This window comes from Ylistrum balloti, unplaced genomic scaffold, assembly GCF_031769215.1.
Source record: "Ylistrum balloti isolate Yb309-2 unplaced genomic scaffold, AGI_CSIRO_Ybal_v1 Utg369882, whole genome shotgun sequence".
In the NCBI taxonomy this organism is placed as follows: Eukaryota; Metazoa; Mollusca; class Bivalvia; order Pectinida; family Pectinidae; genus Ylistrum; species Ylistrum balloti.
The window spans coordinates 258,094-285,662 of NW_026782019.1; the positions used below are offsets into that span (position 1 = coordinate 258,094).

Consider the following 27,569-nt stretch of genomic DNA (forward strand, 5'->3'; position numbering starts at 1 on the left):
GATACTACATCCACAATGCAGATTTTCGACAGACAGCAGGGAATGAGATTTACTGGCTAGCTAAGAACATTGTCAGATTATGTAGTACTACAAATCACCAGAATTAACATGGACATAATGTTTAGACCCCACATTGATATTCTTAAATTATCACAATGTTCCTAGCTAATGAGGCTATTTATAGACAGGAAGGTTGGAGACAGAATTCACTACACTCAGTTAAATATTGATGAAAGACAAGAAAGCAACAGCATGTACATTATAACCAAAGTAGCGTGAATGTTGTATCAATTCCGAAATAAAATACAAAACTAACAATATTACACCATATTTATGGAAAAAACTTACATTAAAATATTTAACAAAGGAATATTCTAACAAAATTGTTAAATTTTATTCACCACCTCAAAAGACAAACCAGAAGAACCTCCCAGATCTGATGGTATCTCTTCATTTATACACAAATCACATGAAACGAAAGCCAATATTGAAAGTCAGACATCTTGCCTGTCAGCCAGCCATACTTCAACAGACAGAGAACTGGTATTACATTCCATACATACTAGACGTTCATTTGTCAACATCCACTGATACAGTATAATTCTTGTCTGACATCTGAATAAAAATAACTATAAATAATTTTTTTTTCACCTCTTAAAAACAAATAAACCCTATGATGAATATTGAGCAATACCAACAATATCACATCTAAACAATCTGTTGTGTCTCAATTTGTTTGTTTAGCAAAATTAAGGTGATAAAGGTCATATAGAAGTTTTCAGACACACACAATGTATATTAGACAGAATGCAGATAAGGCCGTCAAGACTTAGACCTACATGATTTTTCACTGATATGTAGCAATCACCATTATTGACTTAGACCTAAATGATTTTTCACCGATATGTAGCCATCACCATTATTGAAACTTGTATAACAGAACCCAAAGAAAGGTAAAAGTAGTTATTCAAAGAAAGTGAAATGTTTAAGAGGGCAAAAGTGCTTAGCAACAAGCTATTCAACAGTTTATATGACGGATATACTACCATTATTAATCGTGCAATAAGCCCGCCTATTTCAATTTAAAAATTTGTACAGTAGCAAAACCAATGAATGTCACTAATCCTGTCATAAGCCAATACCCTGACTCAGAATCTGAGGTTATGTGTTAACTGGCATGGCCCCATGGACTGGCCGAGAAGAATTATATTAACTAAAAGCAAATAGGGAAAACCAAAATGATGCTAAAAATCTTCAAATGATACTAGCCATGACATACAGAGGGTTTAATATTATGACAAAGTTGGTACCAGGGTAGTTAAAATTGATGGAAACAAATTACCTCCGTGACAAACAGAGGTCATGAGACCTGCAGTGACAGCAGATACAAGACTTCCAGTGATGCTGTCATGTTATCAACACTCTCAGAGATAAGAAAAACAAATGACAATCATGTTTAATCAATAACGGAAACACTCGATCCTAGGAAACACTCCAGAAACTGATATAAATTCTCAAGACTCCAAGGTATACCCTGATAGCAATGAAAGCTTTGTGGAGCTTCATGAATTATAGAGGATTCAATTATTGTACCAACTGATCCTGTCATTGTGCTCAACAATGACAGTGGAATGTGTGAACTAGTGCACTCTATATAATTCATGTACAGGTAAATTAACATCATGTTTATGAAATGGTTCGGTGTCGAGGAACGTTAGAGATCCAGTCAAGTCAGCAAAATTGCTGTATCATGAATTAATCAATCAACTTTATTGCAACTTTTCATAAAAACTCAGGATCGATAGGATTTTTACATCCCAACACAGGATTGATAGCAAAAATCAGAACATATCTTAACTTGTGTAAACTATTGAACAAATCTAATTTAAATTTTCATGGCACATAAATTGGAATATCTTTAAAAAAATTTCTTTATTATGTTTTTTCCACTGAAAAAAAGAAAGGAAACAACTTCATGAATCCCAGTTTGTTGTTTTAAAGATCATTTTGTGTTTAAGATATTTCAACAAATACTTATTATGCATAGTTAAAGCTCTCTCTACCATTTAACTAGGTTGATATTTAACCCTGTGCATTTGATTATGAAGTGCCACAAATAGATATTTTCCTTTATCTATAAATGTGTACCTATCCTTTCACTACAATAGAATTCATATGCACTTAAATGACAAAAGAAAACAAAGATATAACCTAAACACAGAAAGTTCAAAGAAATATTATTATCAAAGTCTACTTTGAAGTAGGTTCTCTTTAATCACAACAGAATTTCGTAAGAACTTGCATGGTCCAAGTTGTTATCTGCCAAGAAAATATTTGTCATGTAAAAACCGTGGTCAGATAAGCCGGCCATTATGTTGGGTATACCAACACATTAAACCTCTGTAAGTAGCCAGCAGGGTTCATACTGTACCATATATAATGGAACTGCTTATAAATGACCGATAAATGAAAAATGTACCTGATGTTTCCTTCTACGGTCTACCAGCTGTGTATACATACATAAGATATTGAATGGTATGAACCAGCATTCCACATTACTTCATCAATAATATATTATCGTGGACCCAATAATCTATCTGTTATTTGAGTGTTGATTATAAAGTAGTTACCACAAAAGTGAGTGGAAACTACAGTGATGAAAGCTAAGTGTTCTGTAGACCTAACATTGAACCTTTTACTGAATGTTGTAATGCATTATTACTGAACATTCCTGATGTCCTAGCAGTGATAGGAACAATGAATGGACTAGAAGTGACCATCCAGAAGTAAAATTAATTACATGATTGTAACTGTACAATGGCAAAGAGGGCTAGAATCAATAGATGGCAAAATTACCTGTGATGTGTTTATTGATTACAGGTAACATGTTCACATTTGATTTAATTGCATGTAGTGTTAATTGATATATAAAGTGCAGTGTGCCATCAAAGATATAATAAATATTTCTACCTTACTTATCAATTAAAGTAACACAACTCAGATTTGTCACTGGTAACATTAATTAAATTTGATAATGTAGAAATGTACATTATTTTCATTCTTCATACTGAATATCTTAACAAACTAATGTGTATGATAATTTAAATGAAGAAAGTGAAACTTTGAATGGATTTTTATCAAATTAAAAAAAAAAAGAATACAAGTATGTTATTACACGATACAAATAATGCATTTTTTCAATTTGAAATTCTTACCTGTTTTCATATTGGCAAAGATTCCTGGGAACAATTTGACACCCAAGTGAATATTTCAAAGGATTCGGCAATACTGTCCTCATAAGAGAGCAGCATGTGCTTTTAAATGCCCAATACAAGTTGAATCATGACAGACCAACGTCACGCTTGTTTACAATTGAATAGCTGGTCACAATATGCCTATGTAATCTAACCAATTTGGGCTTCGTGACCAGTCAACCTGAACAATTCTAACGGTTTATACTGTAGATCAAATTGGGTTGTTTAAGAGTAACCTATTACGATATTCGTGTAAAGCACACACGTTTATATAAGTTTTTATAAATTATTTAGAACAGACGTATCTTGAATACCGTTAGAAATCAACACATCACAGCAGAAAACTTGTGACCTACATAAGATACGTCTACAGTACATGCATAATAGCCCAGGTCGGTTCTCACAGTCACGATCGATACATTCGATATCGAAAAGTTAAAAATAACGCCGGTTCACCTGTGAAAGGATATCATGATGGTTTCAGTTATATATATATAAGTATAAACACCATAATCCGATAGACAAGTCATATCACAATTGGTTTAAAGTTTATATTTGCCAATACACAGATCCCAACATGCATCGACACTTCTCTTTGACAGATCGATTCTTGGCGAAGCCAAAATGTAAACACTCACCTTCATATTTGATATCCAGGCAAACTGCAGAGTCGAATCTGGACGAAACTGTTATATTTACTCACTAAGAGGTGACTGCCTGTACTGCAGAGTGCAAACATGAAATCTACCTACATTACTTAAATAATTTAGCAAAACCGTCTTCGATCTACCTGGCCAGTACAGGTACGGAGAGAAGCCATTTTCAGAGTGTGAATACGAACCAATCAAAACGGACCTTATAGCGACACTGGCAACCAATCATATTTCGCTTGATAAGATTACCTATTGATTGCACTGAATGTTGTCAGATTGACGGAAAAATCCGAGCGTTTTCCGATTGAAAAATGAGGCATTTGTTTGAGGTTGTAATATCTTTAAATCAGATGAATTAAACAAACCAAGTAAGCAATAACTTATCCAAACCTTATTGATTAATTACAACTCTGATATATCGAAATAGGTATTTCTTTCACTTCATGTGGTAGAGAATCTAAATCCGGCTTCTTTAGCCTGGGGCGTAGAACATCATAAAACATTAAATCCAATCACATATATCGTCTGTTATATATCACGTTTTTCATTGGCTGTGTAGCTCTGCGATTTGAACCCCGACGTTACATTGCAACTTAGTCCAAATCTATCGACTTTTTATATGCCCCCGGCTCGAAAGATCGGGAGCATATTGTTTTCGTGTGGTCTGTTTTTTTTCCTCTGTTGTCAACTTTAACTTTGACAATAACTATTAAATAGTAACAGGTATGGTGTTCATATTTCACAGGTGTGCTCCTTGTGACAGGACTTTTGCTGTGGTAGCAAACTTTTTGACCAAGTGACCTTGACCGTGACCTTTGACCTACATTTATAACGGAGTAAAAAAAATCAGTACTACAATGAACACACAAGTGTTTCACTAAGTGTGCATGCAATTAACACATGTCTTGCACAGTACAGTTTAAATGTCCAACTTCAGAATTTTGTTGCAACCGGACACATAATGTTTTGTTTTTATTTTTGTCGGTCTATATCTGGAGCCGATGAACACTCCAGCCGATATATATGTGTTAATAGAACGTCGGAATAACTCGGACTGCTTTGCAACTGAACGTTGCAGAATATTTTGATTTCCCTACTCAGTCATCTGAAATTTTACTACTGAATAGTTTTACGCCCACTATTTCGACCTTTCGGTGGACATGAAAATGAAAAAAAAAAAAAAAAAAAAGGGGGGGGGGGGGGGGGGGGGGGGGGACGTGGTGGGAGAGTGTGGGATACAGAGATGAGGTAGAGACGATACTTATAGCCTAACACAAGCACGTCGAAGCAAGAGGACCGGTAAAGGACAGAGAGGAAGGTGATCTTACACTAAATTAATTATGATATATTGATAGTATTTTGGAAGCCCGACAAAATTACTATAAGATTCATCGTGCTAGTTAGACATCCTCACATAGGCCACCGTTTTAAGTCCCTTCCAGCGAACTGTGGGTTAGTGGGAAGTTGTTGGTAAGGTGCTGGTGCTGATTTGTTTTTGGTGTCCATACATGTATAAATCATCTTTTCCTTTCTTTCGGCCGTCTACCACTCTATATACTGTCCGCTTTATGAATGTCAGTTATTTCTGTAAATCCATACCATACCTTTGCTTCACGTAGTTGTTCACTTTCTGACACCAGAATGATTATTATTTGTGATAGTTTTCCGTACATCACCGAAATAAGTGATAGTATTCAATATATATATAAAGCATAATTTAATTATTATTCCGTGACATTCAAATAGAATTTGATGTGATAAGGCGGCATTGAGTAGTATTGTATGATAATTCAGCACAAGATCACAAATATTAAGAGAAAATACTATTAACACAGTAAAATATATGATGATCATGCAACATATACGAGAAGGGAGGCAACTCTGTCTGGTCACTTATTATAAATCCCAAATTATGCGCTCTTACAAGAACAATCCATGGCTTGTTTCAAATTTGAAATTATTGACATTTATCTTGCAGTGTTCATTTACACGTGTTTGGTACTGTGAATGAATGGATGGCATCTGTCATCTATGTTGCATATCTTTCGTAACCTAATACTTTCTTCTTTTTTTTTTTGGACAAAAGTATGTAGATGTAATTGTTCCTCTACCCATTATCTAGTGAAAAGAATTGATAATATCTTTCCAGAATATGAGTACTTAAGTATACACAAAGGGAACTTTTGAGTACAATGTATGAACATTCTATTCTTAATTTAAAATTTAGGAGAGCTCAGAATAAGGACTGGATGGTTGGCAATCCTTAAAATCGTATCACTTGTTCACAGAAAGTATTGAATAAGTCAATAATATAGTTACTAGCTAAAACTAATTAATGACGACCACACGATCACAACTCGGCGTCAGATCCTTCCGTGGTCTTTGGCAGAATTAGAATAAAAAGAAATAAAATTAGAATAAAATGTTTCTTTGTTAAGAGTCTTGGTGTTTTATTTACACAATAAGCTACTAATGATATATCCAAAAATAGATCCATTACAATACCATAGGTTCAAGTTAAAGTGTCAGCATTTGCAATACACATTCATAATCAGTTATGTCACAAAATACATTCGGAGAGAACATCTAATCAAATCTGTTTCTCAATAGTCTCTCAAAACATCAGCAGTTTTAATGTATTTACCCATTTCTGTTGTGTTCTTTTGATATTTTTATCATTTTAAACATACCTGGTTTTTTCATTTTTTTTTTTTTTTTTTATCTTTTCCAAATTTATTTCGCAAGTCAAAAAATGATATGGAACTCATTTTTAACATTACTTAAATTGAAAATCTTGGTTGTGTGTTAACATTCGTTTCCATTTCATAAGTAAGTTACGCTTATCGTTCACCGACTCCAGACTGATACATACAATGGTCGGTAGAACGTCAATATATTTCGGACTACTGAATATACAAGATATTGAAAAGTTAGAATTCTGGAACATGTGTATTACACGTTAAAATTATGTATATGTAATGCTATGGCTAATATAAGTATTTGTTTATACCAGGAAATATCATGTGATAAAATATTGATTTTAAAATCATTAAATCTAACAATTGTATATTGAAACAGCATATGTAATTTTGTTGAATTTAGCATGACTGTATCTTTAACTGGGTTTATTATGTTAAAGTTTTCCTATATAACATTGGTTTTGGGGATGTCTGGTTAAACTCTTATTCCTCAACAAATACTCATGCTTTACAATTCGTAGAGCAACTAATTAAAAGTAGTGACATTTTCACGTCGAGGGTTATTAGTAATTTTAGAAAACTCTTCCAACCAAATATCATATATAAAAACTTACGACTGGAAAGTTAAATCGGTATTTACATTAGTTCAGCATTTAAACATTGTAAATGTCAAAGAGTCAAAACTGTTTAGTTAGTCAATTGTGTTTTAGGCAAAAACGGTAATTTCAATCAAACTGATATAAAAGTGATATATGTATATTTCAAATGACATGATTTTCATATCTTTTATCAAAATGTTTCAGATAAAATAACAGGAATCCACACAGAAAGTTCTATATTTTAATTGTAGGGACGAATATATGGTATTTATACTTATACACACAACGTATACATAAAATTCTTCATTGCAATATTCGATATTTCAAATTAAAGCAGTATATAATGACAGAGTTACCTCCCGTGATGAAGTAAAAAATGGAGCACTAGGTGGCACTTTCTGGGGTCATGAACCTGGACTTTGACAACATTCAGCGTTTGCAAGATCTAGAGCTGCATGTGTTTGAAGTGCATCTGTATATCACATCTGAAGGTAAATGTCGTTACAAAGACGAGATTTTCAATCTGGTATTGCGCTTCTTTTCCATGCTGTAATCAACCATTCACTGCTTCCACTGTTGGCTGTACATGCTTAATTGAACTTTTGGTATCATGGATATGAAGCTGGACAGCCACTGTGGCTACTGATCCTGCAGTAGCTAATCTGACAGAATTAGACATTCCGTTGTATTAGACGATTTTCTATCAGACATTTATAAACTAGTAAAATAGTTAATTCTTTTATTTTACTTAAAAAAACAGGTCATTAGATATCACACGAACTGATACATGGACCTGTAAATATCAACGATTTACAGTAAACTGTTATAATGTAAGACTATTTTGTTACACTGATCCTGAAAGTGAACTGTACAGCTGTAATGTCGACTCATTGACATTGATAAGTTAAAATGTCAGGATGACTTTAGATGAACTATTGGCCTTTGGTCTTGACCCAGGGTTATTTGGACAATTATCTTAAACATGTATTCTTATATCTTTACAGCACCGATTGTGACTGGTTGTATTACACAGAGGTGCATGAATCTGACAGGTATATTACAAATTATTCTCAATCAATATTAAATATAAGTTGGTAAATTGATTTGGTTTTTTGCTATGAAATATAATGTGATAAAAAATTGAGTACAAGTCTTCATATTTAACTAGCATATAGTGATGTTACATATAGACAGCAAGTACTTGTTATAGTAGTGTTATACCATTTTAGCCTGTTTCGTTAGGAGATAGGTATCTCTTTACATTGAATATTAATTGGTAGAGACTCAAGTTTGTAATTGTTAGCTGAGGATATGATCTGTAGTGGCCCTGAAAAAGAAAACCTCATGGTTCAGCTGAAACTGATAAGAGATTAGTGCAATAATATTTAATTGTTATAAAGTGTTTAATGCAGGAGACAAAGAACCCTCCTGTGTTATTTCTTAATGTTTTCACAAGAGTTAGCATTTAATTCATACATACTACTTTCTTACCTTAAACTAACAAGCTTAAGAATGCAATTATGGCTAATGAAAAATAGAAGAAGGGAAGTACATGTATTTGATATTGATGTATGTACTGTCCAACTGAGTGTTCATCTTTCCATCTACCTACCTACTTATATAACCTTTATGGGAAGAGCCTTTGCTACTCCTTCAACATTTACAAAATATATATATATATATTTACAAGATACAAGGAGCATGTTGTGTTAGATCATCATCAGTAGCTATTTCTATGGCTGTGTTTATTTTTTCATATTTTTCAGTACCTGAAAGCTTAGAGCTTCAGTTAATAATCATTTACAATATATGTATTTTGTTATTCTCCCAAACAGATTTAGCAGTTACACTTCATTTATGAAGCCACAATGAACTTTGAACCAGACAACATCCCTGACCCAAACCTGTTCTATACATCAGACAAAGAGAAGACATTTCAATATGACGAATCTTTGCCATCACTTCCTGTGCCAGATTTACAGAAAACTCTCAGTAGATACCTGGACTCGAGTAAGTATATATAATTGTAAATGTACAACATTTATATAACTTCATGTTAACTTCATAGTCATCTATGCTTCAGTAAAATGTGAAGAGATGAAACTTAATGAAATGAAGTGTACAGAGTGACATTTGAATCTAAATGGATAATGACATTATATTTGAGTTATTGATTCAATATGACTGGTAATTTGTTCACAAATATTTTTTTCACAGTTGCATTAAGACATAATTGAATCATCTTTCATGTCTGGTGTTTGAAGTAATGACAATGTCATATTGGATATACTTTCTTACTGATAACACTATAAAGATGAATTATGTAAAAAGAAATAAAGTAAAGATAAATAATATTTATTTCTTGAAACCTATTTTATTTGTTTATTCTTTGTACTTTGTATTATGCATTAGCAATTACATCAGAATGAAATATATTTCCGAAAAGTTTTAAATGCATGTTTAAGTAAGAGTTTGGAATGTTGTTATTATCTTACAATAATTAATTACCGATAATAGTTTTACTGATGAATCACTTTACATTATTTTATTATCTGATATCCATTAATCTCATTTCCAGTAAGACCACATGTGACCCCCGATGAATACCGTCAGACTGAGTTCTTAGTCCAACAATTTGGGTCTGGGGTAGGAAAGGAACTCCATGAGAAACTGAAGAAAAAGGCACAAAACATGAGGAACTGGGTATGTTGTATCTTGTATTTCAGAATTAGATATTATATGGGCGAGTGATTGCAGTATTGAGACTTTTTGTGAGTGTCTGTCACTGACAATTTTTAACCCCAAATAATACTAATGTAACTTTGTCCCATCAACTGTTATCTATTTGTACCTGTCCTGATGCCATGTTGTAGAAAATATGTAGCTTACTGTACATTTTCCTGTACTGAATTGTACCGAATAATTTCCCCATGGTCAGTTTGATGTACCACTTGATATTTTGGGAGATGAATCTTTGGGTTTTCAACATCACATACAAATCATTTGTTTGTTAAATGCAATACATGCATATTTAGATAGTCAGTACTTTCATTTTAATATGTACTGGCTGTCAACAAGATTATTCACAGTTTTTGGCAAGCCTCATGCACACTTGTCAAATTACAGATTTTTTCTGACTGGTCATCTTGTCTGAATGTTGTTGACAAATTAATCTTTGTTGTTTTTGTTTAATTTCTTAGTCTCTGTTATATTCACTTATCTAATACGGTAACTATCAACATTACCTGTTTAGCTGGAGGTATGGTGGGAGGATTTTGCATATTTGGAAGGGCGATACCCAGAGGCACCATTTGTAAACTTTGGAGGTCCTGGGCCCTACTTACACCATTATATGCCTCCACAGGAAGGAACACAAGTAGAGCGTGGATCTCTCATAACCCACTATGCTTTACAGTACTGGAAACTTATCAGACAGTAAGTATGGTTAGGTTTTAAATTTTGATTTTAGACATTCTATCGAGATCTTCGTTCATTTAAGGATGACCTGTCTTTGTATACGAAATGAGGGAACCTGAAGATATTTGTGTAAGCCTCCTTGTGATAGTGTGGAACTGATATTTACTTGATATTGCTACCACGCTGAAGTATATGTTGTAGGCACTTAACAGGACACTTCACACAACACAAATCACAATATACTCACAATGGGTGAAATAGTCATTACGCTACCAAAATATTAAGTATCAAGTATGGAGTAGAACCTACCTATACCATGGTGGGCTGACAGGTGGCCATCTTGGATTTTGACAGCTGAAAGTTGTTTTTTTTATTTCATGAAAAATACTGCGAAGGTAATTCTCAAACTGTTTGTAGATTTTCTTTAGTTCTAAGATATACCCATTCAATATGGTGCCTGTTCTAAAAATAAAATGACAGTTGAAGTTTTTATCACTTCTACTCGAGAAGTTCTCATTAGATTCTTCCTTAGAATACATTTGTAGGATTCCATTGTTATCAAGATCAGCCTTGCATAGAACCAATAAGGATCATTGGATGGTGGAAGGCAAAATCCCTCTGGGATCTCTTGTTAAAGACTTGGGGGTGTCTCAAGGGGGCATTGATTAATGTTCAACCAATAGCCAAATGTAAAGCAGAGGCAAGAAAGACTTTAGGAAAAAAAAGACTGTTTTAAGGAAGAAGGGAAAAAAAACCCAGATTCTTTGGTTCATGAGTATAACCTTCCCTATTGTTTTTTGATTGTTGAAATGTGAATAAAGTTTTGCTTTCATCATGATGTTGATTTATGCTATAGGGAGCGTTTGAAACCTGACAGGGATCGAAAGGGTGCACACCTATCTATGAGTCAGTTCCATCGTGCATTTAACACATGTAAAATACCAGGTGTCAAGAAAGACAAACTCCTCTACTACTTCAAAACAGGTATGTAACAGAAAATCTGATTGGTCTACAGAATGTGTTAAAAGATATTTAATCTATTACACGATACTAGAATGCCAAAAATGACTTCGAAAAGAAAATTTTCTGCACTATTTGTTAAAAAAAGGATTTCGTTTTTCATTGCTTATATAATGCTTAAATTTCATGTGAAATTGAAACTCATGTACAATCCTATGATAATATTTGATGAATGTAAAGATAAAGTGAGAAAATAAAGTTTATGCAACTTCTTCCAGACATTTACAGATTTCAATTAAATTGAAAAATTACGACTGAACATTTATTAGGAACTTCAAATGTTTAAACTTTTGCTGGCATTCATCATTAAACATAACTTCACTTAACCAGAATACTTTCAACTGTGAAAAAGATATGCATCGTAAGTGATCAATGAAAAGTCATACCAAAAAATTGAAAATAATGCAGAAGATTTGCTGTGATATACCAGTGTGAAGAGGATTTCTTTATTACTTTTCCATTCAGTGATGCGTGATAAGTCATGTAGGGTTTGATACACTGACTGTTCATATTTAGGAACAGGAGAGATTACAATTACATGTAATTGTACTGTAGGTTCTGACACATACCAAGTGTACTGTAACAACCGACAAGCACCAAGTGTACTGTAAGTACCGACACACACCAAGTGTTCTGTAACAACTGACACACACCAAGTGTACTGTAACAACTGACACACACCAAGTGTACTGTAACAACCAACACGCACCAAGTGTACTGTAAGTACCAACACACCAAGTGTACTGTAAGTACCAACACACACCAAGTGTACTGTAAGTGCCAACACACATCAAGTGTACTGTAAGTGCCAACACACACCAAGTGTACTGTAAGTGCCAACACACACCAAGTGTACTGTAAGTACCAACACACACCAAGTGTACTGTAAGTACCAACACACACCAAGTGTACTGTAAGTACCAACACACACCAAGTGTACTCTCAGAACAGACACCAACAAGTGTACAGTATCAAAATTGCTGTTAGTACAACCCCATTCTCGCAGTAAGTGTACATTTGCTGTAAAACAGAGGAGTATAGTACTGTTGATTTATGTATGCTCGTATGTTTTGTTGGATTTTGGTAGTACTTTATAATCAGATTTGATGTACACTATTATATTCAGTGTCTGAAGGTGATACTCCAATCCACATGGTGGTGTTTTGTCGTGGACGCATCTTCACTTTGGATTGTATTGATGAGCATGGTGAGCCCCTCACAGCACCAGAACTTAAAGTCCAGTTTCAGAGGATCAGAGACCAGTGTGATAGTGAACCTGAAGGACCTGGGATAGGTCAGCTTACAGCAGATGAGCGAACAACGTGGGCACAGGTAAGGGACATATAAGTCAGCTGATCACACGACCAGAGGTAAGGGACATATAAGTCAGCTGATCACATGACCAGAGGTAAGGGACATATAAGTCAGCTGATCACACGACCACAGGTAAGGGACATATTAGTCAGCTGATCACACGACCAGAGGTAAGGGACATATAAGTCAGCTGATCACATGACCATAGGTAAGGGAGAGGGGGAGGCAGTAATACAAAACTAAGGCAATAGTTGACTCTGACAGGAATAGTCAACTCTAACAGGAATAGTCAACTCTGACGGAAATGGATGACTCTGACAAGAATAGTCGATTCTGACAGGAATGGTTGACACTGGCAGGAATAGTTGATTCTGACAGGAATTTCGACTCTAACAGGATGAGTTGACTGTGACTTCAAATCTTGAATATTAATTTGTAATACGATTATATATATGAATCGTGTACAGTATTAACAAGATAATATGTTGATAAGATGATTGTAATCACTATTTTGAAATGTCCATGTTAGGCAGACAGTTGCTATAGATAGGTGGCTCCTTAAAAAAACTTTTTAGATCATTTATGTTTTCCTATCAAATCTTTTATTGTAGATGAGGAGTCGTTTACTGGCTCTTCATCCTGACAACCATAAAAATTTGGAGCTGATCCAGAGTAGCTTGATGGCTGTAGCCCTAGACGAGGACAGTCCTACAGATGAATCCAATGTATGTATATGATGGCTTAGCACTGTTGTCTTTATCCATGTTCTGTGTACATTACCATGGTTACCCATGGATGAGAGTATATTTTGAGTTATTTTTTATGAAGTTACCTACTAGGTTTAGAAAATAAAGTTGACCTTATCACCAGTGATAAGTTCTAGTAGGATAAAACACCTGTACATGTATGATGCTGTTTAATTCATCATTTGGCATTAGCTTGTTTTATTTTGAATTACTAAAGGTAACATTCATTTGTGTGTGTTTTGTACAATTTTATAGGTGTTTGAGATGGCCCTGGCTGGAGACCCTCAGAATCGCTGGTTTGACAAATCTTCCATCCTCATTTACCATAAGAATGGGCTGACATCATCAAACTGTGATGTAAGACAACTAATCATGAATGGAAAATTGATGCAAACAAATATATGTAATTATATATAGAAATATATAAAGTTATATAAGTATGTTTGATCTTTATTAAAAATGGAAAATTGATCAGAAAAAAGTAAGATGTAAGTCTTGCTATAAGTGGAAATATTAGTAAGGTAAATTGTTAAAAAAAGAAATTTACTTGATATGTCCAACGACGGATATTTGTGTTTTACTGAGATTTATAAAAGTTTTGTTGGAATAAATTTTGACTATTACTTTTTATTGTAGCATGCGCCAATGGATGCCATGATAGTTGTCTCCAGTACATTCTTTATTGACCTCAACATCATGCGCTGTAAAGGGAAGTGGCAGGTGAACTTCTAGTAAAGCATTAAGTCGTTCTATATTTACTGAACATGATGTGATGTAAAGGGAAAGGGCAGGTAAACTTCTGGTAAAGCATTAAGTCTTTCTGTATTTACTGAACATGATGTGATGTAAAGGAGAGTGGCAGGTAAACTTCTAGTAAAGCATTTAGTCGTTCTATATTTACTGAACATGATGTGATGTAAAGGGAAAGGGCAGGTAAACTTCTAGTAAAGCATTAAGTCTTTCTGTATTTACTGAACATGATGTGATGTAAAGGAGAGTGGCAGGTGAACTTCTAGTAAAGCATTAAGTCGTTCTATATTTACTGAACATGATGTGATGTAAAGGAGAGTGGCAGGTGAACTTCTAGTAAAGCATTTAGTCGTTCTATATTTACTGAACATGATGTGATGTAAAGGAGAGTGGCAGGTGAACTTCTAGTAAAGCATTAAGTCGTTCTATATTTACTGAACATGATGTGATGTAAAGGAGAGTGGCAGGTAAACTTCTAGTAAAGCATTTAGTCGTTCTATATTTACTGAACATGATGTGATGTAAAGGAGAGTGGCAGGTAAACTTCTAGTAAAGTATTAAGTCATTCTATATTTACTGAACATGATGTGATGTAAAGGAGAGTGGCAGGTGAACTTCTAGTAAAGCATTAAGTCATTCTATATTTACTGAACATGATGTGATGTAAAGGGAAAGGGCAGGTGAACTTCTAGTAAAGCATTAAGTCATTCTATATTTACTGAACTGGTGTGATGTAAAGGGAAAGGGCAGGTGAACTTCTAGTAAAGCATTTAGTCATTCTATATTTAGCAAGTATCACACACATGATGTGATGTACAAAACAAATGACCAAAATCCTTATTAGGAATTGGTTTTATTACACTGATGATGTCATCAGTACATATTTGATCTTTTATCTAATTTAAACAAAATATAATGTTATTTTACTAAATCACATTTTATGGTAAAAGTAAGTACTCAAACAGAAGTAGATACTGAAATTTTATGAATTATTAATTGAAGTGATATTTCATTGAATATTTATGACGGTTATATTGTAGATACATGTATTTCATAACAATGCTGATTGTTTGCAGGGCTCCACAGAAATTCGAGATCTTGCCAAGCCAGAGGAATTAGTGTTTCACATTGATGATGTCATCCGGGCTGGTATAACCAAGGCAAGACAAATGTACCTTGCCTATGTAAGTTATGTGAAGATGTTTAATGTCTTAGGATTTGATCTGATCTCAGTTTGTCATAGATACATATGTTGATGTAAGATAGTATATAATTCCTTCAGAATGATGTATGATTACTATTTTTATGTTAAGTCTCTTTATATGGTGCATATAGTGTTTATCCATGTCTCTTCATCCTGTCTCTCTCCCATTCTGTCGCTGTTCTGTACCTGTCTCCATCCTCTTCTGTCCAAGACTGTCTCTGTCCCATTCTGTCTCCTCCTGTCACCTTCCTGTTCCTGTCTCTCTCCCATTCTGTCACTGTTCTGTACCTGTGTCCATCCCCTTCTGTCCAGGCCTATCTCTGTCCAATCCTGTCCCATCCTGTCTTTGTCCTGTTCTGTCCAAGCTGTCTCCGTCCCATTCTGTTCCATCCTGTATCTGTCCTGTTCTGTCCCAGCTGTCTCTGTCATGTTCTGTCCCATCCTGTCTCTCTTCTGTTCTGTTCCTCCCGTTCTGTCCTGGTCTAACCGATTCTGCCTGTCTTGTTCATATTGTATCTTCACATTTTAAACCAATTCATTTTAAGGTTATCATTGGTCAAGATTAAAGGGCCAAAGAAGACATTGTGAATAGTAATGGGTTACATTTTCTGGTTTTCAATTTAAAAAAAAGGCATTATTAAGTATTTTTTGAATACCAAGGAACATACACACTGGGTTTCTTTCAACTGCACATCCAACGGTTTTATTGTACTTCCTCATCTAAGTTTTGACATTTGTTTCTGTCACTTTTGATTTTCCTCAGACCATTCCTAAGCTTCAAAATTGAGGCCCTTCATATCACTGTCTTGTCCTAGAAGGACAAATATAGCTGTATGATGTAGTTCAATTCATTGTTTGACTCTAGTGTATCTAATTCTAAATTTGTATTAAGAGATGCTAATCTATTGTGTCTTTTGTGCAATCTTTTTAACAACATGCAGAAAGTTATTTCATAATTCCTTCATTATTTAGAAAATATTTATGAAATAGTCCATGTTAAAGTTTTATTTTTTTTTCAGGGGTCCAATTTACGCTGCTGCACAAAACACTTCTTGGGGTATGGTAGAAAGTATCTCCGATCTAAGAACCTTCATCCAGACACACATGTCCAACTCGCCATGCAGTATGCCTACTACAAGATGCATAAGAAGTAAAGACTGCCATTAATCTTTGAATCATTATTTTTAAGGAAGATCACCAAGTTTACTGTGTGTTATTTTCAGATAGTTGTTAGTCACTATAATGTTATTTTAATGATATGTTAAATGTTGATGTGTCAGATGATCACCAGAATATATATCAGGGTAACATAAGAAATTTAACACTAATGATATGGTTCTAGACTGTTAACAAAGCCCTATTACAACTACTTACCGCCTAAAACATGGTCACCTATTCACCTATTACTACTAATTAATAGAATGTTGGCAAACTCTACCACAGCCACATACCACCAGAAACATGGTTACCTGTTACTACTGTATAACAAACCCCAGTCACAGCCACATACCACCAGAAACATGGTTACCTGTTACTACTGTATAACAAACCCCAGTCACAGCCACATACCACCAGAAACATGGTTACCTGTTACTACTGTATAACAAACCCCAGTCACAGCCACATACCACCAGAAACATGGTTACCTGTTACTACTGTATAACAAACTCCAGTCACAGCCACATACCACCAGAAACATGATTACCTGTAACTACTGTATAATAGACTTTTAGCAAACCGCCGTCATAGTCACTTGCCACCAGAAACATTAACATGGTTACTTGTTACTTCTTAACTAAACCTTTGTCAATATTAGCAAATGTATAGATCCATGTTACATAAAGTGAGGGGTGACCAGTTTAAATGGTTTCAATTATACAATTGTGCAGGCAGCTACAATGGTGATCTCTTAGAAAAATATTTGTTATAAATTGAAGTCCAACTTTTTTCTGTGTATACGAGGTAACTATATCAGTATAAAATATTAAAGATACTAATGATGTTCTGTGAGAACACAACCACTATAAATGTACCCTGTATTTTCCAGTAGAGTTCTGGTTCAGAAAGTATTCATGTAAATGTATTAAATTTTTACAGGCCAGCACCTACATATGAGACGGCTACTACTCGTAAATTCTACAGATCTCGCACAGAGACGCTGCGATCATGTACAGTTGAACTTGTTGATTGGTGTAAGGCAATGGTGGACCCAAGTACATCAGTAAGTACTATAGGAAGGTGTTTTCACAGAGCTGTACAAGACATGAAAGGTATTTATTTGGTAGGTCAAGGTCTAGGTCAATGTTTTAGCCCACTATCTAATGATGGTGAGCTGTTCAAAATGCCCTACATCAATGGTGCTTGGTGTGTGGTGCATGGTCAATAGTCCATCCGTCCGTCCGTGGTCTGTTCATCTGTAAACCTTTCTTGTTAACACTATTGCTTGAGAAGTACTGGATGATTCTCTCTCAAATTTTCTTATGTAGGTTCCAGTTGGTCTCTAGTTGTGCCAGATTGACTTTGGGACTGATCAGAAAAAGAAAATGGCTGACAGGTGGCCATCTTGGATTTTGACTTTAAAAGTTTTTTATCACTATTTCTAGAGAACTACTACATAGATCTTTCTCAAGTTTCATGCATAGGTTTCCCTTATCGCTAGTTGTGCCAGTTCGATTTTGGAACTGATTAGTCAAACGAAATGGCTGAAAGTTAGCCATCTTGGATTTTCACTTGGAAAGTTTGTTATCTATATTACTTAAGAAGTACTAAATAGATCTCTCTCAAATTTCTTACATAGGTTCTCTTTAGTCTCAGGTTTTGCCCGGGTGATATTTGAACTGATCAAAAAAGGGAAATGGCTTGCAGCTGACCATCTTGGATTAAAGATTATTATCACTATTTCTGTAAAGGAATATTCAAATTTCAAGTCATTAAGAGCTAAAACAGAGAAGAAGAGAGAAGAAAGGGGAAAGGTCCAACTTTCAAAGAACAAATAAAGACCAAATAATGGTGGATGCCAAAATACCACTGGGATCTCTTGTTAGAAAATTTATAAATCATTACAGTACAATAGCTTATGGGGCCCACAAGGGGACTGGTATTATTACAGCACCATGATTTGAAATCAAAAAATGTCATTGGTGTATTCTGCTATATATGGATTGCCTAAAGATATTTTAAACTTTTGATTATCTTATTCATGAAAGATAAAGATTGTAACATTAAAGCTGTGAAAATCAAAATGTTTCAGACTGAGAAAAAGATCAGACTGTACATGAGGGCAGCAAACAAACACAATAAGCTGATGTCAGAGGCAACGCAACTACAAGGTAAGAACTGATGTCAGAGGTATGACTCAACTAACAGGTAAAAACTGATGTCAAAGGTGACTCAACTAACAGGTAAAAACTGATGTCAAAGGTGACTCAACTACAAGGTAAGAACTGATGTCAATGGTGACTCAACTACAAGGTAAGAGCTGGTGTCAGAGATATGACTCAACTAACAGGTAAGAGCTGGTGTCAGTGGTGACTCAACTACCAGGTCAGAGCTGAGGTCAGAGATGACTTAACTACAAAGTAAGAGCTGAGGTCAGAGATGACTTAACTACAAAGTAAGAGCTAAGGTCAGAGGTGACTTAACTACAAAGTAAGAGCTAAGGTCAGAGATGACTTAACTACAAAGTAAGAGCTAAGGTCAGAGGTGACTTAACTACAAAGTAAGAGCTAAGGTCAGAGATGACTTAACTACAAAGTAAGAGCTAATGTCAGAGATGACTTAACTACAAAGTAAGAGCTAATGTCAGAGGTGACTTAACTACAAAGTAAGAGCTAAGGTCAGAGATGACTTAACTACAAAGTAAGAGCTAATGTCAGAGATGACTTAACTACAAAGTAAGAGCTGAGGTCAGAGATGACTTTACTACAAAGTAAGAGCTGAGGTCAGAGATGACTTAACTACAAAGTAAGAGCTGAGGTCAGAGATGACTTAACTACAAAGTAAGAGCTGAGGTCAGAGATGACTTAACTACAAAGTAAGAGCTAAGGTCAGAGGTGACTTAACTACAAAGTAAGAGCTGAGGTCAGAGATGACTTAACTACAAAGTAAGAGCTAATGTCAGAGATGACTTTACTACAAAGTAAGAGCTAATGTCAGAGATGACTTAACTACAAAGTAAGAGCTGAGGTCAGAGATGACTTAACTACAAAGTAAGAGCTAAGGTCAGAGGTGACTTAACTACAAAGTAAGAGCTAATGTCAGAGATGACTTAACTACAAAGTAAGAGCTAATGTCAGAGATGACTTTACTACAAAGTAAGAGCTAATGTCAGAGATGACTTAACTACAAAGTAAGAGCTGAGGTCAGAGATGACTTAACTACAAAGTAAGAGCTAAGGTCAGAGATGACTTAACTACAAAGTAAGAGCTAATGTCAGAGATGACTTTACTACAAAGTAAGAGCTAATGTCAGAGATGACTTAACTACAAAGTAAGAGCTGAGGTCAGAGATGACTTAACTACAAAGTAAGAACTAAGGTCAGAGATGACTTAACTACAAAGTAAGAGCTGAGGTCAGAGATGACTTAACTACAAAGTAAGAGCTAAGGTCAGAGATGACTTAACTACAAAGTAAGAGCTGAGGTCAGAGGTGACTTAACTACAAAGTAAGAGCTGAGGTCAGAGGTGACTTAACTACAAAGTAAGAGCTGAGGTCAGAGATGACTTAACTACAAAGTAAGAGCTAAGGTCAGAGATGACTTAACTACAAAGTAAGAGCTGAGGTCAGAGATGACTTAACTACAAAGTAAGAGCTGAGGTCAGAGATGACTTAACTACAAGGTAAGAGTTGAGGTCAGAGGTGACTTAAGTACAGAATTAGAACTGGTGTCAGAGGAAAAGAAGGTATAACATGTCACTATAGTAACAAGTCGCTGTAATAAATAGATATTCCGTGCAATAAAATGTTACTGTTTTTAAGCTTTTCTTTAGTCAATATGTTGATTCATCTTACTTTTGACCAGTCAAGGAATGATGGCACATGTAATGTGAATTTTCTCTTGTGTAACTGGTGTATGTCTGTGTTTATCAGTTTTGTTTGTCTCTGGTTAAAAGTTGTAAATATTCTCGGTGTATAACTGGTGTTTGTTTCTGGTTAAAGGTTGTGATCGCCACTTGTTAGGCCTGATGTTGATCGCTCGGGAGGAGGGACTTCCTACTCCTCTGTTGTATGAAGACTCTTCCTATAAAAAGAGGTGAGTAATGTAGACTGTGCCATTTTCTGACAGAATATTTAGTATAAAAATATTGATACATTGGTATCCTCATATCATGATGATAAGTCTGATTAAAAACTAAAACAAGTAAGCACCTTGGATTCCTTGTTGTCAAATGTGTCATACTCCCCCTACCCATTCCCTTAGTATAGTGGTACAGGTGTAAAGTAATCACTTATTGTATGCAGATATGAGTGGGTGTCAGATTACAACATCAGGTTCATCAAGCTTTGTGCATAGATATATTTTTAGGTCATCTATCAAGGTTTAAGAGTCAAAGGTCATATTTATCATTTTTGTAATCAAAAAGTTGTGAACAAGATATCTCATTAACCCCCAGTAAGATTTTGGCCATATTCACACAATGGCACCACAAGTCCTTTATCTGATTAGACATCAAAGGTCAATGGCCTAGGTTAAAGGGTCAGAGAGCACATCTGACCCTTTGAAATAGATCTTACCAGATATCTGATGCACTTATTATGTAAACCATTATGCATTGTTTTGTTTTTTTTTCATCCAAGATATAAGATGGCTTTAAAATTAATTAAGTGTCTGCCATTCTGAGTGTTGTAATACTGGCACACACATCATCAGAATGGTGTATCAATGTTTATAAGAGTAAAATTTTCTTCCAGAGACAAACGTATATTAATTGTCTCCCCTATTTGTCTGCCAACATGCAAATGTGTTGTTATAAGTCGAACTAAATCTATTGCAGTTTAAGTGAAAATGTCTTTATTGTTTTGTGGTGGCACTTTTTGCACATTGCCTGATTAAGTAATTTGATAATATCATCAATGGCTGCCTTGAGGTAAACATGATATGTACAGTTATTAGAGATTCTTTGGGTGATTTCCCCAGTTGAACTTGTTAATACTAGCACATATATGAGTGATGGCCTGAGTTGAGACTGGCTCATAGCTAAATGTTCTATCCCAAGAAAAATGATTCTGCTGAGCTTAAAACCTGGTCATAGATTTGCAAGAGTCTATGTACCCCCTCGTCCCTGTTTAGAACAGACAAATTGCTGTATGTCCTGATGGCTTCCTTGATCTACTGCTTGAAGTAGTCTTCGCTACCCACTACATAATCGTAATTGTCCCAGTCAATTGTATGTTTTTGTGTATGTGGCATTATCTCATAGTGTTAAGTTATTGATCTGAGACACAGATTATTTATAGCCAGGTTCTGTACTGTTGTGATATCACAACCTCTGAATAAAGATATCATCCTGAAGGAAAATGTCTAACAATATTTTTGAACATTGATATCTTATCCGTGTTACAGTGGCGGAGGAGGTAACTTTGTCCTGTCGACTAGTTTTGTCGGCTACACGACCTGCTATGGAGCTGTGGCTCCAATGGTACAGGATGGATATGGAACCTTTTACAGAGTGGAGGCAGAAAAGTAAGGCATCAGGAACTGTTGTACATAGGATGATATTGTATATTTCTCTTTAACGTATATTGTAATATGTGTTTGGTACCAGTGTTATATGTTGTGTACCTGTGATATATGTTGTGTACCTGTGATATGTGTTGTCCTGTGATATGTGTTGTGTACCTGTGTTATGTGTTGTGTACCTGTGATATGTGTTGTGTACCTGTGATATGTGCTGTGTAACTGTGATATGTATTGTGTACCTGTGTTATGTGTTGTGTACCTGTTATGTGTTTCGTACATGTGATATGTGTTGTGTACCTGTGATATGTGTTTTGTAATTGTGATATGTGTTTTGTATCCATGATATGTATTTTGTACCTGTGATATTTGTTTTGTACCTGTAACATGTGTTTTGTACATTTGATATGTGTTTTGTACCCATGATATGTGTTTTGTACCTGTGCTTTGTGTTTTGTACCTGTAACATGTGTTTTGTACATTTGATATGTGTTTTGTACCTGTAACATGTGTTTTGTACATTTGATATGTGTTTTGTACCTGTGACATGTGTTTTGTACCTGTGACATGTATAAGTCATTTCTAACGAGTGTTAACAAGGTTGATATGATTTGTGGTTTTCACATACAATACCTGTATGTTTTAGGATATCATTGGATCACACATCTAATACAATACTAGTATGATTTAGGTGTCTGTGATAAGGTTACAGCAAGTCACATGTTAAATACAATACTTGTGATTTTCAGGATTGTTCCAGTGGTAACATCATGGCGGGTCAGTGAGGAGACAGATGCTGATAAATTTGCCAGTGGAATGATGGATGCATTGGAAGAGCTGGGCAACCTGCTGGATACAATGACATCAAATACTGCAAAGCTATAATGGTGTCCTCAATAAACAATGATAACCATTTAGATTGGTCAGACAGGAGAAGGTGTTTACATAGATCAAGTATTAAGTAAAGTTTACAGGAACTGCTGAAGTAGCCACTTAAAATTGTGAAGTTTGTATTGAATTCTACAAGTCAAGGCAAAAATAGGGCGTATTGTGTCTCTTCCTTAGAGACTGGAATTATTAGAAAATGGCCGAAATTTTATACCAGGAGTCTGTGATATTGAATTAGGAAAGTAAATATAAAAAGGGAAAGATTCTGGTTTGACAGAAAATTGATTTTTATGTTTGAAGTTTTATTTTATATCACTTAATATTTACACGGAATTTACCCAATATTATACATATAATTATATGTAGCTGTCATCTTTTTGATGAACATTTTATCTTGTAAATATTGTTTTAATTTTTATTTTTCTTTGAATGTTATGAAAGATGTTTTTTTTTCATATTTCATATTATCATTGTTTATGGCTCGGGTGGAATCACTGAAGTGCTCTTATGGAGGACGAATCAAAATACCAAAAGAAAACCTGCAACTTTCTTCTCATTGTTATCTACCTTAAACATAGGCAAATACTGTATTCAATACAGCACCTGATTGGCTCAAAACTAAAACTACCATATATATGTGTATTCTGCTGGACATATCCAATTTAAAATTAACTCATTCAGTTCAGGTTTTGATATCCTGTAATACTGTATAAGTAATAAGTATAAGCTTCATCCTTTAGTTATCTGAGAGATTTTTTGTTATATAACTGGTTGATAATGGTAGCACAAAATTAAACATCTGGCAAAGATTTACTGTGATAAATGATTTCTCAAAAAAGTATGATGTGTGCCTAAATATAGGGATACCAATGTATATACATGTGTAAAATTTTCATCCCGGTGAAGTAGCTCAAACCTGTACAACATTGGAGAAATATTTATAGCCTAGAGAAGTGTGTTTTTCATTGTGTTGAAATGAGACCATGGATGATAGAAATCATTGTTCAGTGTCTACGTCCAAGTGTTCACATGTTTACTCCATGACCAATGTCTTTTTATAACTACAGCTTGGAATGATATGTCTGATGAAACTTAATGTTTAGTTGCATTTTAAAATTGACAGGATGGGGGTCTTTTCCTTGCTTCAGAAAATAATATTTAGTTCATTTACATTTCAAATTTAGTATTAAAAAGGTCTGACAAACATACAAATGTTAAAGTCACGTCTTGTCAAAGGAGACCACCTGACTATTGAAATTTGTTGGACTTGATTTTATAAATCAACCAACAGTGCAATTGTTCAAAAAAGGGTATAATAAACAGTGACAGTGCTATCCTAGTTATCTCCCTTTGTAGCTCTCGGTTTGACCTTTACCTTTTCTTTTCATTTAAATGTGTCAGGATACATATGGCAGCAAAGTCCAGAGGTGCCTGGACCTTTTCTTTGCTGTCATGCAAGTTCTCCAATGTATGTACAAGCGAACCTCTCTAGTCTTTTATCAGTTTTGTATATTTTAAAGTAGCTTCACGTCATATTTTGTTATTCCATTTTATTTTGTTTTTTTCAATTGTGTACACAATGCCTGCAAAAAAATGAACCAGTTGGTAATGTATTGACAAGCCTCAATATTCGGATAGTCAAACATAAATTGTTTTCTGACAAGTGTTTGTGTTAGTCCACAACATATTGTTAAAGTTTGCAATATTCTGTCTTTGAATAATTAAAAATTTCTAGTAGAAATGATTTAATTCAAAAAAGGCAAATGAAAAAAATTCAATCTTTGGCAGTCATGATTTTTAATCTTTCTTAATGAATTTGAATGAATCGTTTTATTTCTGGTATTAGCATTTGTCGCATATTTAGAAGAAGCAGAAATAAAGAGTGATTTTTTCAAGTTATGGAGAAAGGATAATAATGTATTTTACTATTGAAAATAAGAGCAAGAACAGAGGAGAGAGGAGAAGAGAAAAGAAAAGATCTACGGTTTGAGGGACAAATTAAAATAAAAAAAAGTTAAACCAGGAAGACGTTTAAAATTTAAGATTTAATCTGTGATTTGCTGTACATGTGTGTTTAGTCATTTGTTTTCATTATCATATGTAGAAGATAGACGCTATGATGTATTTGTTTATGTTTGTGATTTTTACAGTGTCATTGATCAGTGTTTTAATGTATGTTGATACAATCTACATGATTTTTATTTTACTGTTTATGTCTTATGGGTCAGGAATGTTTATAGTTACAGGTATTATTTTATAAAAAGAAAAATACAATACAATTTTGATTTGTTAAAGACACGGGTTTTGATTGGCTGAAGACACAGGCTTTGATTAGTTTAAGACACGGGTTTTAATTGGTTAAGATTTGTTATTGATACATTTGTTTGATGGTTAACATATTCCTCCACTTAAAGCCAGAATGGCTGTGATGGTGGATGTAACACATGTTAAATAAATAAATAAATAAATAAATAAAGGGCTAAGATTCAGTTCTAAAACACGAAAACTGATGAAAGTGATGTTGAACAACTTTCCATGTGTAATACACAAAAAAAATAAATATATAAATTCAAAGAGGCCAATTTTTGTCCTTTAACTCCTATACATGTACATATTAGATTTAAAAAAAAAATTGGACTTGATGTATATAAGTGCCTGTATGAAAAGCTTGTGAAGCAGATAACTTCATCAGTACTTAAGTGTTTAAAGCTACTTACTGACATTTACAAGAAATGAATACATTTACCAGTAAGTTATCTATTGACATCAACCTGATTTTGCCATTTATTTAATCAATACTTTTTTTGCATATTACGATTTTTAATAGAAAGATTTACACTAGTTTTAAGCACATCTGAAGAGATCACTTTTAATACTTCAGTTTGTGGAGAATATCTACATAATAATTGAAATCATAATCGGTGTTGCCAACACTGTGGCAAACAATATCCGGTCCTAGCCTTAAAAATCAAGGGTGACAGTGTTTTAATTGGTCATCAAGGAAAAAGGCATATGATCAACTAAATTATATAAAAATCATATCAGTATGTATTAAGATAATGTTCTATGTTATGTTGATAAAATTGATATGAATATTTCAAGTACAGCACCAAAATGAGAAAATATAAGGTGATTTTAGCATTTATCACCCTATGGCCAGTGTCAGGCTGACATGACTAAATCAGGGATGTTGGTGACACTGCATAATAAGAAAATTTCATAAATACAAATAGTATTATATATATATATATATATATATATATATATATAGGAGATATAATCATGTTGAGCTCATTTAGCATGTGAGAGAATTTACCTGGGAATGAATTTAACTTTTAAGACTATGGTAAATTATACTCCCAGTGTACATGTCTGTAATTACAAAACAGGTATTGATATTGATTTCAAAACATTAAAATATGTGTTATATCTATTGAGTTTTGTTTTGTGCAATTTTCAATGCAAAAACATGATGGTTTGATAAGTAATTGAACTATGAATTTGCAACTCTGTAATGCAACATCAAAATAAAAGATGCATTTTTTAGAAAAATATTGTTTTGCTGTTTTATTTGTTCACTTTAAGCTCAACTTGCCTAAAGAGCAAAGTTTACCTGTTAACCAATAGGTTAATTTGGTCACACCAGATTGTAACCTAATCTGGCCTTTACAAGTATTTTCATCAGCAGCTGAACCATTGATTTAAGTTTCTAAGGGAACAATTTATAACACTGCAAGAGAAAATGTAGGTGTTAAGGGTAAAGCTATTTCCTATTTTGAAAGTAGACAAAAGATATGTCAGTTCTGGTTATAGAGACCAGCAAATATTCATGAAAAGTTGTCTTGGATACAAGATATGATTACATGATATGATCAAATCTTGCATGATTACTTACATGGGTCATATATAAAGCTTAATCATGAGGAACCATATATATATATTGAAATCTATCGAGTTTAGCACTCATATAAAATTTAAGTTGACTTCATAGAAAACACCTTCAATCAAATGTCCCAACAATTAAGGATTCAAACTTGTGCACTTGATGCATAATACTATTACTAGTTGAAGTCTTAAAAAAAGTGTTTCTTTGGAAGAATTGAAAACCTAATATTCATGTAACAGGCTGATTCCTTGAATGAATTACGTGAAATTAATTTAGCACTACAAAGTTTTGAGAAAAAACAGGTTGGGGTTGGCTGTACAGTTAAGTGTAGACTAATCACTTGGTGAACAAGTTGAAGACTTGGACTTAAACTTGTGCTCTAGATCTGGTACAGGTGATGGAGCTAGTTGTTTCTCCAAACATGTATTGGCAAGCTGAAACACTTGAACCACATATTTGATGG

General features: G+C 34.3%; 1 protein-coding gene across 1 annotated transcript; it reads left to right on the forward strand.

Moving 5' to 3' along the window:
- Nucleotides 1–7,627: 7,627 nt before the first annotated feature.
- LOC132546302 (peroxisomal carnitine O-octanoyltransferase-like) lies at nucleotides 7,628–23,607 on the forward strand. The gene is made up of 17 exons (XM_060210027.1): nucleotides 7,628–7,696; nucleotides 8,210–8,257; nucleotides 9,041–9,215; nucleotides 9,784–9,908; nucleotides 10,459–10,640; nucleotides 11,479–11,606; nucleotides 12,769–12,974; nucleotides 13,568–13,681; nucleotides 13,958–14,059; nucleotides 14,339–14,422; nucleotides 15,529–15,636; nucleotides 16,676–16,806; nucleotides 17,754–17,877; nucleotides 18,907–18,985; nucleotides 20,814–20,907; nucleotides 22,219–22,338; nucleotides 23,082–23,607. Exons 3-17 carry the CDS (start codon nucleotides 9,074–9,076, stop codon nucleotides 23,215–23,217), a joined length of 1,875 nt encoding a protein of 624 aa, XP_060066010.1. The 5' UTR covers nucleotides 7,628–7,696; nucleotides 8,210–8,257; nucleotides 9,041–9,073; the 3' UTR covers nucleotides 23,218–23,607.
- Nucleotides 23,608–27,569: the final 3,962 nt, after the last annotated feature.